The sequence below is a fragment of the Molossus molossus genome, unplaced genomic scaffold, assembly GCF_014108415.1.
Source record: "Molossus molossus isolate mMolMol1 unplaced genomic scaffold, mMolMol1.p scaffold_m16_p_2, whole genome shotgun sequence".
Taxonomy (NCBI): Eukaryota; Metazoa; Chordata; class Mammalia; order Chiroptera; family Molossidae; genus Molossus; species Molossus molossus.
Genome location: NW_023425355.1, coordinates 49,476,551 through 49,495,170, shown reverse-complemented (window position 1 = coordinate 49,495,170; position 18,620 = coordinate 49,476,551). Strand labels below are relative to the sequence as shown.

The 18,620-nt window shown below is 43.3% G+C and overlaps 1 protein-coding gene across 1 annotated transcript in view; it reads right to left on the bottom strand.

Annotated features, from left to right (window-relative positions):
* Positions 1–517: 517 nt before the first annotated feature.
* Positions 518–18,620, bottom strand: part of SLC25A43 (solute carrier family 25 member 43) — a 40,241-nt gene continuing 22,138 nt past the window's right edge. The window contains exons 4-5 of the mRNA XM_036271036.1: positions 2,354–2,488; positions 518–1,657 (exon numbers count right to left, since the gene is read on the bottom strand). Of these exons, the coding sequence (XP_036126929.1) occupies positions 1,457–1,657; positions 2,354–2,488 (336 nt within the window). The 3' untranslated portion in view covers positions 518–1,456. The remainder of the gene's footprint in view (positions 1,658–2,353; positions 2,489–18,620) is intronic.

The window sequence follows — 18,620 nt, the reverse complement described above, 5'->3', positions numbered from 1 at the left end:
ATCTATTTCATCATACCTGTGGAAGAATGCACAGAAGATATTGATATGAGGTAAATAACCTGAGGTTAGGATTTTAGATTTAATAAAACAATTTTTTTGCAGCTTTCAGAATTTAAAAAATAGTTGTTCATATCAAGGGAGGGAGATAAAGAATAACAAACATGATCTATTCACTCCAGGTGGAGTTTGCCATCTTCCAAACTCTAACAGTTTGGGCTACAGATGAGATTGTCATATATTTATTAAATGCTATTCCCCATAAAACACAATCTGCCACAGCAACTGGAAAAATGAGTTATTTTGGTATATTTCAATAGGACAAGGTTCCTAGAGTTTAAAGATTTTGGCCAGTATATATTTAACCATAGTTTTATAATTCAGGTTAGTAATAATAAATGAGCAACACATCATTTTTATTTAGAAAATAAGTTTAATAGGGAAAACTGCTTTCAACATACAGAAAGCTTGTTGTATGTGTAAGAATTAGTATAAAAATATTAGATATTTTTAATGCATAGATAGGCACTATTCAAAAGTAGTTATATAAACTTGACATAGACTCCCCAAGGTGAAACAATCTAAAATTTGACTTAAAAAAAATCTAGTAGTGATGATTAGCCTAAAGTGTTTGTTCTGTTATTTATGTTTTTTTGGTATGTGTGTCAAATGCTCTATTTGATCCTTTCTAGGCAACTGGGACATCTTGTGAGAATAACTTAAGTTGACTAAATAATTTATCTCAGGGTAGGCTTGCAAAGTAAGTTAAAAAGATAGAGAATTCAGGCCACTTAAACTGTACATGACTACAATTGGAAGAAGGTCTTTTGGGACATAATTAAGCACACATGATAAAAACTGCTTTTTTTAAATACAAGATTTAAGACCTGGGATGCTTCAAATTTAAATAAAGGATGGTTTTACTACGATAGTCATAACTTTTAAATGTTAAGCATTTTCATTTAGCTTCTGAGAAGGCATAATTTACACTGTTGTATGTGCACTCATAAGTAATCAAAGACTCTGAGTTCCAGAGTGATTATATTAGGAAGTCTTAGGTCAAATTGAGCAAAACTAGGCCAATGTGGGTTAATGCAAGCTGTGACCCTGTAACTGAGCTCTGCTCAGCCACTTCAACTACATGTTGCTTTGAGGTGTCATGGCAACACCCTTTCTTTGGTATTGTGTAAATAGCCTATATTATCACTGCTAGCCTTTGTTATAAAATCTGGTGGAAGGCCATCAGGTGATGTTCATGTTGGGAGACTTTCCTGTGGTGCAGGTGTTCCCAGGGACATCAATTAGGAGCTCAGAGGTGGCATAAGGCTGAATCTTCTCATATCCAAGAGCAGCAGACAGGAGTACCCTCTCCTCACTCCACACTTGTGCAATTAAAAAGCTACATTTATCTGTGATTGCAACACGTCTTCAGTCAGTGCACTTCTGGTTCCATTCAGTTTTAAAGAGTTGGTTTTCTAGAATTTAGTTTTCCAGTTTTGAAGAACTTCTTTAATTCTCGCAATTCCTGGGGCTTCAAACTCTGATCCACCCCTGGGGTCAATTTATAGCTTAGAGGAGACACAGTGTAACCATTTTGGTATAGACAGATTCTCTTGCAGAACTCAAAGGTTCCAAACATAACTCCAAAATATGGAACTATCTGTTTAAAAATAAATGAAAACCATGTTAAAATCTTAAAAAGAAAAGTGTCAATTTGTCTGCAATCAACTTGAGTCAGAGTAAACTGAGTTAAAGGCTGTGGATGATACAACATGGTAATTCTTTTTGGAATCAGGGAAGATGGCAGGTTGGGGGTGAGGAATGACAGAGCAGTTGAGGGGTGCTGGGGAAGCACAGGTCTGGATTAATATGCACATAGACAGATCGACAGTTCCTGTCAACATATGCATGTCTTGATTGAAACCATTTATGTATGCATCAACTAGTGCAAGGTTAGTCCAGAGTTCTTAACCTTTTTTGGGGGGGTCATAGAGTTTTTTTGGAATATGATGGAAGTGATGGATCCTTTCTCCGGAGAAAGGCACATATGCACACACATTCGCATTTTTGCATAAAATTTTAGGATGGGGGGTTAGATTCCCCTTGGAGTCTATCAACCCCCATGGTGGGAACCTCTACACTAAATGGTCAGCTCCTCTGGGATGGGGTATCAGATGCCCCAACACTGCACAGGGTCCTCTCTCTTCAGGGCAGATGGCCAGATTGCACTCATGGGCCTTAGGCTACCATCAATGCTAGAGGGGACATTTCCATGCAAACTATAGGGGGAGTGGCAAGGGAACAGGCTAAAACTAGAAGAGGCAGAGAAACAGTAGAGACTGACCACTCTTCTCACCTTCAGTAAGTTGGCTGCCAATCCATTCCAGAGCCCTAGTACCCCTTGGGACTTCACTATCTGCCGGAAGCAGTCCATGGCTCCTGAGAAATGGACATCTACTCCTCCACAGTGGGGAAGGAAGGGGCTCTGAGCCTGGAAGGAAATAGAAGATGGGATGAAATGATTTAGTCATCAGGAAATAAGTGTTCTAGTTAAAGTAGGCAGGGTCTCAAGTCTGGACTCTGGATGTCATGTTCCTGGCCAAGAGGATGGCAAAGAATGGTGGTCACAGGGCTCTTCTTGTTCCACGGGCTTAGAATGAAATTTATTAACATGCACCAAAGTCATGACACATTGCCCACAAATTTGGGATAGACTCAGCTTTACACTTAATATTCCTACTCAACCTATGCCCTCTGGACATGATCAACACACACCCCATGCTCTTATGCTCTTAACCTTTTTTTTGAAATCCTCACGGAGGATATTTTTCCATTTATCTTCAGACGGAGTGGGAGGGAGGTGGGGGGGGGGAGAGAGAGAAATATCAATGTGAGAGAGACACAGCAATTGGTTTCGTCCTGCATGACCTCAACAGGGACTGGGGATGAACTGCAACCAAGGTACATGCCCTTGGCCGGAATTGAACTCAGGACTCTTTCGTCTGTGGGCTGATGTTCTAACCGCTGAACCAAACTGGCCAGGGCGCCCTTAACCTTTTTAAGTGCTTCTGTTCCCTTTCTTAACTGATTCATCCCCTTGTTTATTTTAATTTATTTTTTAAAAATAGAAACAGACATAGATAAAAGACAGCAATTTTTATTATTTTTTAAATTTATTGAGGAGGGAGAGAGAAAGAGAAACATCAATTTGTTGTTCTACTTATTTATGTATTCATTGGTTGATTCTTGTATGTGCCCTGACCAGAGATCAAACCTACAACCTTGACATATCAGGACAATGTTCTAACCAACTGAGTTACCCGGCCAGGGCCTCATCCCGTTGTTTAGACCTCTGCTGTGGCACAGTCTATCTGGCACTGAGAAGGCAAGCCAGGTGCAGCTCCTTCGGCCGTACAGAGACCCTGCCCCTGACTTTTATAATCCCCTTACATCCGCCAACTGCCTAAACTACAGCTGAACTAGAAGGCCCCCAAATACCCAGAAGCTTATCATGTATAAAAGGCAGCAAGAATCCGGGCTCAGGGCTCAGCCTTTGGAGGTGACTCTGCTGGGCCAGCACCGGTGCACATTAAACAGTCATTTTCTAATCCTCCAAGTGCATGCAGTCTGTCTCTTTCCATCAACTGAATTTCTGCCACAACATTTTGGTGCATTGGCCAGAAAGCCAACAGCTGCATTGGCTCCTTGAGCCACGATTGCCAGAAGCCAGTGGGAAGGAGCCACTAATTTTGGGCCCTCGTGATGGAAAGGAAGGTGCATCACTGGTGAGTTCACTGGACCCTGACCCTCACTGGGCCTGACTGTAGTTGGCCTCCACTGTGCCTGAATGGACTCTGGGGATAGAAAAGCCTGCCAGGACATGAGATCGGTAAGTGTCCCCAGGGACCAAGGACTGAGTTTAGGTCCACCTCTAAGGCAGAAGGGGAGTTTGATCTCCTCCCAGGTGGCACAGATGCTGCACAGGATAGGGAATTCCTGGGTGGAAGTTTAAATTCTGTGTAATTGTGTGTGTGAGTGACCATGCTCCAAAACACCTATTACGGAGCCTGTATGAGTCCCAACCTGCGTGTCCATGGTGACCTCATATGGCTAAGGGCAGTATTGGGTTTTTGGGGACATTTGTCTCCACCAGTGAACCTGATCCGAGTCAGGGGCTTATACTGACCTGCCAATGCCAAGAGGCTCCTAAATCCCTGCAAGGGGAGTGGCCAGGAGGACGAAACAAGAACTTCCTCTTATTTGTCTCATGACACCATTCACTGGGAGGTTTGCTTAACCATCTTAGATATCATTATGGGGAGAAGTTCCTCTAAACCCACTGTTCTCAAATGTATGATAAAGATTTTATAAAGTGGTTCTTAGGAGATTATGGGGTCAAATTGACCCCTGGAAAATTGCACACCCTCAGTGAATTAGTATGGGATAGGCCTCTGAAGGCACCCTTGATGTCCCCACAGTCCAGGTTGTGTATAGAATAGTCACCGGAGACTCCAGCCATCCGACCAATTTCCCTACATAGACCAGTGGTTGGAAATAGCCCAAATCAGGCCTGTTTGGGTCCGATTCTGTGGTACTAGTCAGGGACAGTGTAAGGTCCTGGTGGCACAAGGTGAAAGGAAGACTTTACAGTGAATTAAGCAGCCTCTTATATTACAAGGGGATTCGGAAGAGGCCCCTTTACTACCACCACCATACACCCCGCTACCTAAGGATGGGGAACCTCACCTGCTCGACAGCCTATCTCCATCCATCTCATCCCCACAACTGGCCACTGTGTCACTGGATCCAGGGACACCAGAGCTAGTGGGAAGATGTCTCAGGTCAGTGACCCAGGGACCAAAACCCCCAGTGGCAATGCAATTACCACTGTGGGAGACAAGGGGTACAGAGAATGGGCCTTGATGGGATCCTACAAGAGGGAGGAGCAGTCTTCCAGACTCATCACCTCACCTGGGTCGACTATAATGGATTGTCACAGAAGCCAGGAAGTGGCTCCAGACCCAGGCACCAGCTGGACATCTAGACATAGAAGCCTGGGCACAAGAGGTCTTACCTGATGAGGAACCCTCAGGGAGACCCGCAGACACAGAGATGTGGGAGAGAGCAGGAGAGAGACAAAGGCACAGAGACGAAGCCAGAGTTTGGGGAAGACAGAGAGAGGCCAAAGAAACTGTGGAAGACAGGCAGGGAGAGACGAAGATGCAGGAGAGGAGGGTTTGCAGGAACCAGGCCACTAGGCAACTCTCCCAAGCCAAGGGGCAAGTTTTCTCCATCTGCACTGAAGGTCCCCAGTGCCTCTGAAACTCTGCCTCTGACCCTGGTGCTAGTCTGAGCCCCAGGCTGCAGAGAGGAGCTTTCTACAAAGCCAGGCTGTGAAGGACGTGGTGCCCAGATGGCCTCAGTCCCTCCCAGCTTCAGCACCCTGCTATGTCCCAGCTGGACTCACATCCCAGGAGGGGCCTGATGGGCAGCTGGCTGTGGGGAGCCCAACCCCGTCTGCTGCTTCCCACTGTGCCCTTCCCTGGGCTGGTGTGGCTGCTCCTGCTGCTGTTGGCTTCCCTCCTGCCCTCAGCCCTGGCTGGTTTGACTCAGCGGTTAGAGTGTCAGCCCATGGACCAAAGAATCTCAGGTTCGATTCCAGTCAAGGGTGCATGCCCAGGTTGTGGGCCCAATCCCCAGTGCAGGAGGTGGAAAAACGAGTGCCTCGACCACCAGTGAGGAAAACCAGGAACTTCTGCTCTACCCAGCTGCTACCGGCCAGACTTAGGTTTCAAGATCACCCAAGGTAAATGAATGCTAGGGGCCAAAAGGAAATAGGCAGTCTGCACTATTCCGGTTCTCACTTCCCAGCAACAGATTCTAGAATTCCTGGGAGCAGCAGGGTTCTGTCGAATATTGATACTTAGATTTTTCAGAACTGGCAGAACCCTTATATGAGGCCCTAAAAGGAGAAGAAAAGGTGCCCCTTGTCTGAGACCCCAATCAAAAGAAAGTGTTTACCAGCCTTAGGACTCCTGGATGTCTGTGGGAGTCCTAACCCAGGAATTTGGGCCTTGGCAGAGTCTGGTAGCTTATCTTTCAAAGCAAATTGACCTGGTTGTGACAGACTGGCCACCCTGTCTGAGGGCCTTAGTGGCCACCACACTGCTAATAGAGGCAGCTGTACATGGATGGTAGCAGTTACATGAGTGAGAGCAAAAGATATGCCGGGTATGCAACAGTTTCAGATTTTGAGATTGGAAGCAAGGGCCCTCCCTGAGGGATGGTCTGCCCAAAGAGCAGAACTATGGGCCCTGGTAATGGCATTAGAACTCAGCAAGGATTAGCGGGCCAACATATATACTGACTCGCGCTGTGCCTTTGCCACCCTACATATGCATGGGGCTATATACAAGGAAAGAGGGCTCCTTACTGCAGCGAGGAAAGGTGTAAAAAAAAAACCAAGGTGAAATCCTAAAATTGTTGGAGTTGGTCTGGGAACCAAGAGAGGCAGCAGTCGTCCACTGCAAGGGACACCAAAAAGGAAGAGACTCAGTGTCAGAAGGAAACCGTCAGGCAGACGCTGCAGCTAAATAAGCTGCAGGAGAACAGACAGCCCCATCAAAAATCATGCTGGATCCAGAACTACCTGCAACCCTAAAATACATGGCCCAGGAAGAAGAATGGGCACAACAGGGGAGGGGAGATATAATAAAAAAAGGATAGTGGATACTCCCAGACCACAGAATCTACATGCCAGAACAGTTAGCCCATTGGTTAGTCCTCCAACAACATGAACTCACCCATCTGAGAAAAACTGGCCTAGAAGCCTTATTAAGCCAGTACTACCTGATTGCTCAACTTCCATCCCTCTGTGCCTTGGTCTTCCAGCGCCATCTCCACTGGGCTCAAAACAATGCCAGACAAGACCTCATCAGGCCCTCTGGGATCCAGCACTTTGGCCAAGCGCCCTTTGAAGATCTAAAGGTAGAATTTTCAGAAATAGAACCCAGTAGAGGAAATAAATATCTTCTGGTTTTCATCTGTACTTTCTCCGGCTGGGTTGAAGCTTACCCCACATGTAGGAAAAGGCAAGAGAAGTAACCAAAGCTCTACTGAGAGACATCATCCAGATATATGGAATGCCGTTGACTATAGGAACAGACAATGGCCCAGCCTTCATAACAGAAATAGTACAGCAGGTAGCTAAAACTCTAGGCATCCAATGGAATTTGCACACGGCCTACTGGCCCCAGAGCTCAGGGAAAGTAGAATGCATGGATCAGATCCTTAAGCGGACCATGGCAAAACAATGTCAAGAAACCAACCTGCCCTGGACTGATATATTGCCCCTAGCTCTCCTGTGAGTATGTTGTACCTCTTGGGCAAAGATAGGGTTCTCTCCTTTTGAAATCTTATATGGGAGACCTACCCCAGTGATCAAATTCAATGGGATATAAAAGAACTGGGAAATTTAGAAATCCAAAAACAACTTCAAGGACTAGGGAAAACCATTCTTGAGGTACATAAGTGGGAACCGATAGAATACCCATTTCCCTGGGAATAACTGTACACCCCCACAGACCAGGGGACCAAGTCTGGATAAAAGACTGGAAAAGGGAACCCCTCAAACCAACCTGGAAAGGGCCCTATTTAGTTATACGAACCACTCCTATATCTCTCACGGTTGCAGGTCTGAATACCTGGATCTACCACTCACAGGTGAAGGCAGCTCACCTGCCACACGACAACCAACTGCCTGGAGAATGACCACCAGCCAGAACAATCCTTTGCAGGTCGCCCTTAAGAGGACAGTGAAACCTGCTGAGTGGTCTACGGCAAATGCCTGAGGACTCTGCCAGTAGAATGGATGGTCATCACCTGCTGGACTGATCCCAGCACTGGACTCTGTATCCTTAGTAGCCTTACAGGATCAAGTAGACTCCTTAGCAGCAGTAGTATTACAAAATAGAAGGGGGTTATACCTACTGATTGCTGGAAAGGGAGGAATATGCCTCTTCTTAAATGAGGAATGTTGCTTTTATGTTAATTGATCAGAAATAGAGACATGGCCCAGCAGTTAAAGAAACACATTACAAAAGACAGGAATTATTGGAATATTAGAGTAACATATGACACTGGGCATCTTGGGTACTCCCATCAGCTGGTCCTCTCTTAATTTTTTTTTTTTTTTTTTTGGTGGTATGTGCCCCTAGGGGGAACCGAACCCGGGACTCTCTGGTCTGCAGGCCGACGCTCAACCGCTAAGCAAAACTGGCCAGGGCTCTTAATGCTTTTTATAGTGCTCCTGTTTGGCCCTTGTATTCTCAACATGCTAACCCATTTCATTTCCTCTCACTTAGAAACAATAAAGGTCCAAATGATGCTTCAAATAAGGATCACCAACTACTCTCCTCTGGACAGTGAAGAACTCTAGTTGCTGCATTTCTCCCCTTCAATGCCCCTATTCAGCAGGAAGCAGTCAGACAGATCATTGCCCCTCTTCTTCACACTAAGGGAACTCCCTGTCCAAGATGATTTCTAAGTCTGCTGGGAACAGCTTGAGAATCAAGAGGGGGAAATGAGAAGGCAAACCAGGTGCAGCCCCTTAGGCAGTGCAGAGACCCCGCCCCTGGCTTTGTAATCCCCTTATATCTGCCAACTGCCTAAACTACAGTGGAACTTGGAAGCCCCCAAATACCTGGAAGCTTATCATATAAAAGTTGGCTGGAACCTGGGCTCAGGGCTCAGCCTTTGGAGGTGACTCCGCTGGGCCAGCACTGGTGCGCATTAAACAGTCATTTTCTTCTTATTTTTTTTCCTCACCCTAGGACATTTTTTAAAAAATTTTTTGTTCAGATAGAATGGGAGGGAGAGCAGGGGAGAGAGAGAGAGAGAAAGAAACATAAATGTGAAAGGGACACACTGAGTGGTTGCCACCCGCATGACCCAACCAGGGCCCGGGACAAACTGCAACTGAGGTACGAGCCCTTAGTGGGAACCAACCCCGGGTCTCTCTGGACCACAGGCTGATGCTCTAACTACTGAGCCAAACCAGCCAGGGCATAAACAGTCATTTTCTAATTCTCCAAGTGCACGTAGTCTGTTTCTTCCTGCCAACTGAATTTCTGCCACAACATGAGTCATTTGGATACAATATCTGGGCTGGCAGCCAGTGAGTTTAGGGGAGCAGGTATTGGGCCTTCCTCACTGTTCTGGCTCTTCAGGGCCTAACATCCTTCAATGCACATAGCAGGCATTCAGTAAATGTCAAACCAAATTCCCCTCAATATCAGTGTCACTAGTAGCTTCTCCCAAATACAACTGTTTACCTGTGACCAGGCTCAAATAAGCTACATGAATGGTCACGAAGTAAAAAAATAGCCAATATTTACTGAGAGTGCTACATGTCAGGCATTACATTGAGTTCTTTACATGTTCCAGCTCATTTAATCTTCAGAAAAACTTCATGAAATAGGTAATATTATCTTATTAGCCCTATTTTATAGATGACAAAATAGAGTCGGCGAAAGGGTAAATCTCCAAAATCACGGAACATAAGAGACAAAACATCAACTCAAATTTGGGTCTGTTTGATACAGAATGAAGCTCTACACCACTAAGCTACACTATCTCCTGATGCCCAGCACTGAGAATGCTATCTTAGTCCTTAATATGCTTGTTACCATACATCAATGTTGAATGTGGCTGCCACAGCATGTACACTGAATAAATTCTTTATGCAAAGACTGGAGCTCATGGTGTGATGTGAATCAATGGCTCTACAAGTGTCATACTAAAGTGACATTCACAACACAAAAGAAAATATGTATTGCTGGTTGCCTCCTGCTATGGACTGAATGTTTGTCTGCCCTCATAATTCATATGTTGAAGCCCTGGTCCCTAGTGTGATGGTATTTGAAAATGGGGCCTTTAGGAAGTCATTAGGTCATGAGGGTGGAGCCTTCATGAATGGGATTAGCCTTCATGAATGAGATTAGTGTCCTTATAAAGAGAGACTTACAGAGATGATATCTCTCACACCACCATGTGAGGACACAGCAAGAAGGTAGTTGTCTGCAAACCAGGAAGTGAGTTCTCCCCAGACACTGAATCAATTTACTGCCACCTTGATCTTGGACTTCCCAGCCTCCAGAACTGTGAGAAGTAAGTGTTGTTTAACCCACCCAGTCTATGGTATTTTGTCATAGCAGCTTGAACTATAATACACCCAAAGGAAGAAGGAATGGTAAGGCTATATACCAATGCTCCTCAACCCTTAACTACATATTAAACTAACCAGCGATGCTTTTCAAAACCATCAATGATTGGAATCCACTCCTAGAGATTATGATTTAACTGATCTAGGGTGAGGCCTGGACGTTAGTATTTTTGGCAAGTTCCCTAAGCGGTTCTGATGTGCAGCCAGGGTTGTGTAGGCCCCTCCAAAGCAGAACGTTGCTCAGGGCTCAGACCCAAGTTTACTAGGTTGCTGCTGACATGGAAAATGCTTAGGAAAAGCACATGGTCCCTGAAGCCAGATTGCTTGGACTGTCCTTGCTTTGCCACTCACTAGCTCTGTGACCTTGAGCAAATACCTTGCCCTTTCTGAGCTTCGATTTCCTCATCTGTAAAATGGGGTAATAATAATATCTACCTTATAGAATTGTTGTCAAGATTAAATGAAATACATATAAAATGCTTAGAACAGCATTTGACATAGCGCAAGCACTATATAAGTAACCACCATTATTAATATCATTATTTATTATGTAAACTTCGAGAAGAGACAAGTGTGCTGAAGATTAAACCAACCCACTAAATTGGAATGCTAGGCCACCATTTACCCAAACTGTATCTAACTAGTAAAGAGAAACAAACATGTCTGGCTGCTAGTTATAGGACATGAACTTAAACATCCCTTAGATGTCTAATTTAGATCAATAGATCCCAGGATGGTCATGCTGCATTTTGCAGCATAGCACCATCTGAAAAAAAAAAGTCAGAGGAGCCAGGTCCTAATCCTGGCTCTACCACTATGTATATAACCTTGACCAAGTTATTTACTTCTTAGAAACCTAAGTTTGTTCACATGTCAAGTGAGGAGATTGGAATTAAATGACCTTGAAGGCCCTTTCTTGATCCTATAATCCATGCTGCTGGCCCTACTGTATACTCTTTCCTGACTCTAAGCCTTCAAACCTGCCATTTCCTCTGCCTAGATGAGTCTCTTTTACTGATCAGAATAGATATCACTTCCTCCAGGAAGTCTTCTCAAATCTCTAAAGTCAGGAGCCTAGTAAATACTTCTGGTCACCCTGTACTTCTCCTTCATGGCATGTGATGTACTTTGTAATGATTTGGTGTATAATTATTTCTTTCATGTGTAGTCCCCCCACAACCCCAACCTCCCAAGCTGTAAATACCATGAGGGCAGTGACCATGTCTGTCTTGTTTGTGGTTTAATCTCTAAAGCCTACCTACACGCCTGGCATGCAGTATGTACTTAATACATATTGGAGGAAAGAAAGAACAAACTTGCAGTAGATCAAAATAAAAGGCAAATAGTTCAAAGCAAAGATTTGATAGTTTCTGTGATAAACTTCACAGAGGCTTTCCAGCAGAGGCAACATTTCAGGTTGTTCATTCTTTCCCTGAATACTGAAATAAACAATATTTTATAAATATATAAAACTCACACCCTTTGACCAAAGCAATCCTACCTCTAAGAATTTATTCTACAGATATATTTTCCCATGTGGGAACTGATGGATTTTATAAGGATTTTTGTTGCAGCATTGTCAGTAACAGCAGGAAACTGGAAATGAGCTAAATGTCCACCAATAGGGGGCTAGTTAAAGAAGTAAGTACATCTATTGTACTAAGTGAAATAAGTCAGACAAAGACAAATACCATATGATTTCACTTAAAAAACAAAATAAAACAGAAACAAACTCATAGATAAAGAGAACATTTTGATGGTTGCCAGATTGGGGGGGGGGGTCATGGGGACAGGTGAGAAAGAGAAAGGGATTAAGAAGTAGAAATTGGTAGTTACAAAACAGTACCAGGGATGTAAAGCAGAGCACAGGGAATACAGTCAATAATATTGCAATAACTATGTATGGTGTCAGATGGGTACTAGATTTATCGGGGTGATCACTTTATAAGTTAATATAAATGTCTAATCATGGGGTTGTACACCTGAAACTAATATTGTATGTCAACTGTAATTAAAAATAATTTTAAAAAATTAAAAAAATAAACAGTACATCATACTATGGAATACTATGTCACCATTTAAAAACATGTGGCAGCTCCGTCTAGATTGATATGATATGGTACCATCTCCAAGATATGCTTTTAGATTAAAAAAAAAAAAGGTGCAGAAGAGTATATGTAATGAGCTACTGCTTATCTAAAAATAACAAAACAAAAAATAAAATAAATGCACATGCTGATGTGTATCTTTGCATAAACCATCTTTAGAAAGATTCAGATGGGAAACCGGAAACTGCAGTGCTGTCTCTGCAGAGAACTTGGAGGCCAAGGGACAAAGGTTGGGGAAGATTTACTTTTCAATGTATACTCTTTGTACCTTCTGAATTTTGTATCATATGCATATGTTGATGCAAAAGGTAAAGTACATAATTTTAAAAGAACATTACTCAAGAAAATGAAAAGACAAGCCACATACGGGGAGAAAATACTTGCAAAAGACACATCTGATAAATGACCGTTATCCAAAATATACCAAAAACTCTTGAAACTCAATAAGAACTCAACTAAAAATTGGGCCAAAGACCTTAACAGACACCTCATTAAAGAAAATAAACAGATGGTAAATAAACATATCGATAGATGTTCCACATCATATGTCATCAGGGAAATGCAAATTAAAACAACCATGAGATATCACTACACACCTATTAAAATTGCCAATATCCAGAACACTGACAACACCAAATTCTGGTGAGGGTGGGTAGCAACAAGAACTCTTATGCATAGCTGATGGGAATGCAAAATAGTACAGCCGCTTTGGAAGACAGTTTGGCAGTTTCTTACAAAACTAAACATACTCTTAATATATGATCAAGAAAGTGTGATTATATTAGGTTAGATTTTGGTATTTACCCAAATAATTTCAAAACATGTCCATGCAAAAACCTGCACATGGATGTTTATAGCAGCTTTACTCATAATTGTCAAAGCTTGGAAACAACCAATATGTCCTTGGTTGTCCTTAAGTGAATTGATAAATAAACTGTGGTACATACAAACAATAGAATATTATTCAGCATGAAAAAGATAGGAGCTATCAAGCCATGAAAAGACATGGGGAAAACTTAAATGCGTATTACTATGAAAAAAGCCAATCTGGGTGCAGCCACTGTGGAAAGCAGTATGGAATGACCTCAAAAAATTAAAAACAGAACTGATTTATAACTCAGTGATTCCACTTCTGGAAATATATCTGAAGAAACCTGAAATACTAATTTGAAAGAATATGTGCACCCCTATGTTCATTGTAGCATTATTTATAATAGCCAAAATATGGAAGCAGCCCAAGTGTCCATCAGTAGATGAGTGGATAAAGAAAAACTGTGGTACATTCACACAACAGAATACTACTTAGCTATAGGAAAAAAAGAGAAACTCTTACCTTTTACAACAGCATGGATGGACCCGGAGAGTGTTATGCTAAGTGAAATAAGCTGGTCTGAGAAAGACACGTACCGTATGATTTCACTTATGTGTGGAATCTAATGAACAAAATAAACTAACAAACAAAATAGAAACAGAGTCATAGATACAGAGAACAGACTGACAGCTGTCAGAAGAGAGGAGGGTTGGAGGTTGGATGATAGAGGTGAGGGGATTAAGCAAAAAACCCTAAAAAACCAAACTCATAGACACAGACAACAGTATGGTGATTACCTGATGGAAAGGGGGGTGGGGGGAAGAGGGGGTAAAGGGGGGACAAATGGTGATGGAAGGAAAGTACCAATATAAGTCTAAATGTGGAAAACAAAAAGAATTAAAATGAATATTTATTTTCTTGAAAGTCAGATTTAAATAATACATTTTTATCATAGAGGCACTCACATAGTAAGCATCCAATAAATATTTGTTTCTGTATGTGGGAAAAAAATGGTGATGGAAAGAGTCTTGACTTGGAGTGGTGAACACACAAGATAATATACAGATGGTGTATTATAGAATTGTAAACCTGAAACCTATATAATTTTATTAACCAATGTCATCCCAATAAATTCAATAAAAAAAGAGAGACAAGCCCTGGCCAGTTTGGCTCAGTGGTTAGAGAGTCAGCCTGCGGACCAAAGAGTCTTGGGTTTGATTCCAGTCAAGGGCATGTACCTCGGTTACGGTTCCATCCCCAGCCCTGGTGGGGGTCCTGTGGGAGGCAACCAATTGATGTCTCTCTCTCTCTCCCCCTCCCTCCCTCCTTCTCTATCTGAAGATAAATGGAAAAGTATCCTCAGATAAGGATTTTTTTTTTAAAAAAGAAAGAGACAAAAGAAAGAAAAGGATAAGAAAAGAGCCTGCTAGTTGGAGCAAACAGGAGCTCAGAACTCTGCTTGCTATCTGGGAATGAATTTATCTTCCGTGGACCCAAGCCGGAGACCAAACTGTCCAATTCCCAAACCGTCTGAGGACACACCTGTCTGGAAAGCAGTTGTGGTGGGAGGCTTTTGTCATTTGGCAAATCCCCAATAATCAAACAAAAAAACAGCCAATCATACTGAAGTAAAAGGACCTTTCTGTACTGTGAATCACACGGCCCAAGTTTCTCATGGCAGAGCCAGGTGCCCAGAGCTGGGATGCACTATGGCTCTGCAGTGGGGATGTCCACAAAAGTGGGTGTAGGCAGCTACCCCCAGCATGGCCTGCCTAGAAGATACCCTCCATCCTGGCTGAAGTGCGTGCCTTCTGGTTCAGCAGCAGGCTAGAGGACTGACCAGCTGCTCAGAAAGCCAGGGATAACGGAGGGGGTTGTGAGCAAATGGACAGCAGGTTAGTCTTCTGTTTGGAAAGAGAAAAGACAAACAGTCAGTTCCTGTGCGGTAGTGGGGGTGGGGTGGTGAAACCAAAAGTGCAGCTGGGCCTGGCTAGAGAAAGCAATTGAGATGCAAGTGAGGGGAGCTGCTGGAGCTGCCCAGGATGAGGCCAGGGGAGCACATGCAGGAGTGGCTGGAAGAGCCAACTTTTAGTGTCACCTTGATTGGAAGTGAGATCTGGCAGGAAGAGTGAGGGAAAAGATTTGGAAGATGATACTTCTTAGGAGCCTGAGAAAATACAGATATATGCATTACTTGCACATGGTGGCCTCTAGGTAAATGCCTGTTAAAGGAACCCAACAAATGAATAATTAACTCTTCCACCATCCCTGCTAGTCATTATCTATAGAGATTGAAGGTCTTTGAGGTTTCGTGATGCTAACTCATTTGTGTATTGATAGCAATCATAGAAAACATAGAAACCCACCTGGACTAACTTTTACAGTTCTAATCAGGCCTTCGATGCCATGCATCGATTCTGAAGAGATGCTTCAAGAACAATAAAAATAGCACCTTGGCTTTCTTGAATATTTGTCATGTGCCTGGCTCTGTATCTGCATTAACACAACTGAATCTCCTCTCTCGGTATATGAGCTAGGCACCATGCTTCTCCCGTGCTTTACAGGTGAGGAAGATGAGTCTCAGAGGGTTCATGGCTTACCCAAGTTCATGCAGGAATAAGGGACAGAGCTGGAGTCTAAAGGCCACACTCCTGACCATGGAGCTACTCTGCTCATTAAAGTTTTAAGATGAACACAGCTATAACCAAAGAACTCATCTGCATATATGCATAGCCCATGGACACAGACAACAGTGTGGTGAAGGCCTGGGGTGGGGGCTGGGTGGAAAGAGACAAAGGGGAGGAAAATGAGGGACATCTGTAATACTGTCAACAATAAAAATACATAAAAAAAAGACGTACAATTTGGCAGTTAAAAACAAACAAGCAACAGCTACATGGGAAAAGGAGGTGTAAACCGGTTTCTAAAGCTGCAGTGGGGATGGCCACAAAAGTGGGTGTAGGCAGCTTCCTCAGCATGGCCCACCTACAAGGTCCCCTCCATCCCATTTGTAAAAGTGCCTTGAGGTCAGCTGGTCTGTTGAGAAAGTAGAGCTGTTCCTACTGAGAACAGACACTATGTCAACCAAGAAATGTTGAACCAGGCAGAAAATCTGAAACTGTTAGCATCTCCTAGTAGGTGTGATGATTTTGATTTCCTTTCCCCTCACGGGGCTTTGTACCAGCTCTCCCAGGGGCTCAGAGAGCCAGCCAGTGGGGCTTTCTTCCCAGTCCCTCTGAGCAGCGTGGTCAGTTTGTGGCTGGCCAAAGTTCTGTAGCTGCTGAACGATCTATGCTCCTCATTCTGTTTGCCGGCTTCAAGCCTTCCATTGTCAGGTTGCCAGGGACTAAATAAAGCAAGCCCCTGACAGGCTACTTTTCTAAAGATTTTTTCCCCTCTAACTTGAGCTAACCATTCCCTGGCCAAAGCCTGGCTCTTGCCTGTTTCTGAGCTTGCACATTATTTTGTTTTTTTAAACTGACTTTGCAACTGGGAGGATAAGCGGAGTTTGCCACCCTAAAATATGCTTTTTTGGGATATTGGTTATTTTAAGCTGGTTATTAAGAAATGAAAGACTCAGAAAGAACTTTTGACCTCCCTCTTACCTGCCTAAAGGAATCCAGATAGAAAACTTTTCTCCTTTTAATCTGCATCATGTTAATTTAATTATTAGTACAGCCAGAAAAACTTAGAAAGATAGAAGTATAATTATTTTTATGCCCCACACTGTGAACTCCCAATTCTTAAGGTTAGGTTTTCTTCTCCCTCTTTCATTACTCCCAAGCCTGGGGTAAAAGAATTGAAGAAAAAGTGAACTGATTACCTAGGATCTAGAAACAAGCCCCTGTACTTCTGGTGGTTGAAGCATGAGCCTGAAGGAGACACCTGGGTTCAATCCCAGCTCCACCACTTGCTAGCTATGTGACTGTTAGGTAAGTTACTTATCCTCTCTGTACCTCATTTCCTTATCTAGAAAATAGGAATCATAACAGTACTTACTTATTTCATATGGTCTACAAAGAGGGTGGAATGGGATAATAAACTGCCTCGTCCATATTAAATTACCAATAAATGGTAGCTATATAACTTTTGAATCTCAGGGAACACACTCTTTTCATTACCTCTTCCTCACATATTTTGTCCCCATCCTTTCCCATGACAAAAGTGGCCCACCAAGAAGAGCACAAATTTAGACACTTCATTTACATCAGGTCACATTTACTGAAATCAAGAAACTAACAAATACATATTCTATGATGCTATGATTTGTCAAGCACTTCAAGGCAACATGCAAAGTGGTGGCATGTTGCACTGAAGAGGGAATGTACATCCAAATGGTGTCACAATTTTTTTTTGCTCTGTCCTTTCAGCATATTTGCCTATCTTGAAATGTTAGCAGTTGTTTGGGCTAAGATAAACAGAACCTGACTGCTAAGGTAGGAGACAGAAGATACCGCATTATCAGAGTGAGGATTATAGAAAGGAGGCAAGCAGAGGTTTCCTTAGAGCAGGCTGTTCTTACCTTCTGCATGGGTAGGGACAAACATGCAGACTTGGAGCTCACCCAGCGGCAGCTAAGGTTCGATTCTGTACTCACAGACAGTGAGATCCCATGAGCCAGCCCTGAACTTCATTCATTTTTAAACAAGTATCAAGTGCCTGCTACAAGAGGCAACATATTGTGAGGATATACAGATATGTAAGATATACGTCCCAAAGGCAAAGAGCTCAGAGTCTAGAGGGAATAACGACACAGATTATAACACAAGGACGCATGTTCCATGGGCCTACGAGAGTGCCCTATGTGCATTCAGAAGGAGGAGACTCCTGCTGCCGGAGGTGAGAGAAGACTTCAGGATGTGGCTTTGACAGGGTGGAAAGAAAGGGCAATGGAGTAGAAATGGCAGAAGTGGGGGCATGTACAGAAATTGGCTGGGTCAGAGGGCACACACAAGCTAGTAGCATCATTTGAAAAGGGTTATTCACCCACAAAACTTCCACAAAACAATAGTGCCCTTGGGAGTGGGGTGTGGGTGACAGTGAAAACATAGCATCTTCAATTTTATTGCTAGAGCACATTGTTAGTTAACTGGCTTTTCCTGCCTCACAGTGCCCTCTGCAGTGGTCTGGAACACACCCACTGTGGTTCTACAAAGGGGAAACACCTGCCTATATCCATCAGGATGGGGTAGCTCTTTTGGGGGTGGAAAAGGCAACTCATTTGTCAAACAAAAGCAACAGATATGTGCCATTTTACGTCAGAAGAGACAGCTACCACTGAGGCAAACCTCAGTTGAGCCTTTACGAAAATGAAATGGAGATAGATGCTCCAGGCAGAGGTGCTTGAGATGTGCATACACTCATTCTTTCTTCTTTAGAGACAGAGTGGAAGGGAGAGAGAGATAGAAACATCAACGTGAGAGAGAAATATCCATTGGCTGCCTCCTGCACCCCTGGGGATCGAATCCTAAACCTGGGCATG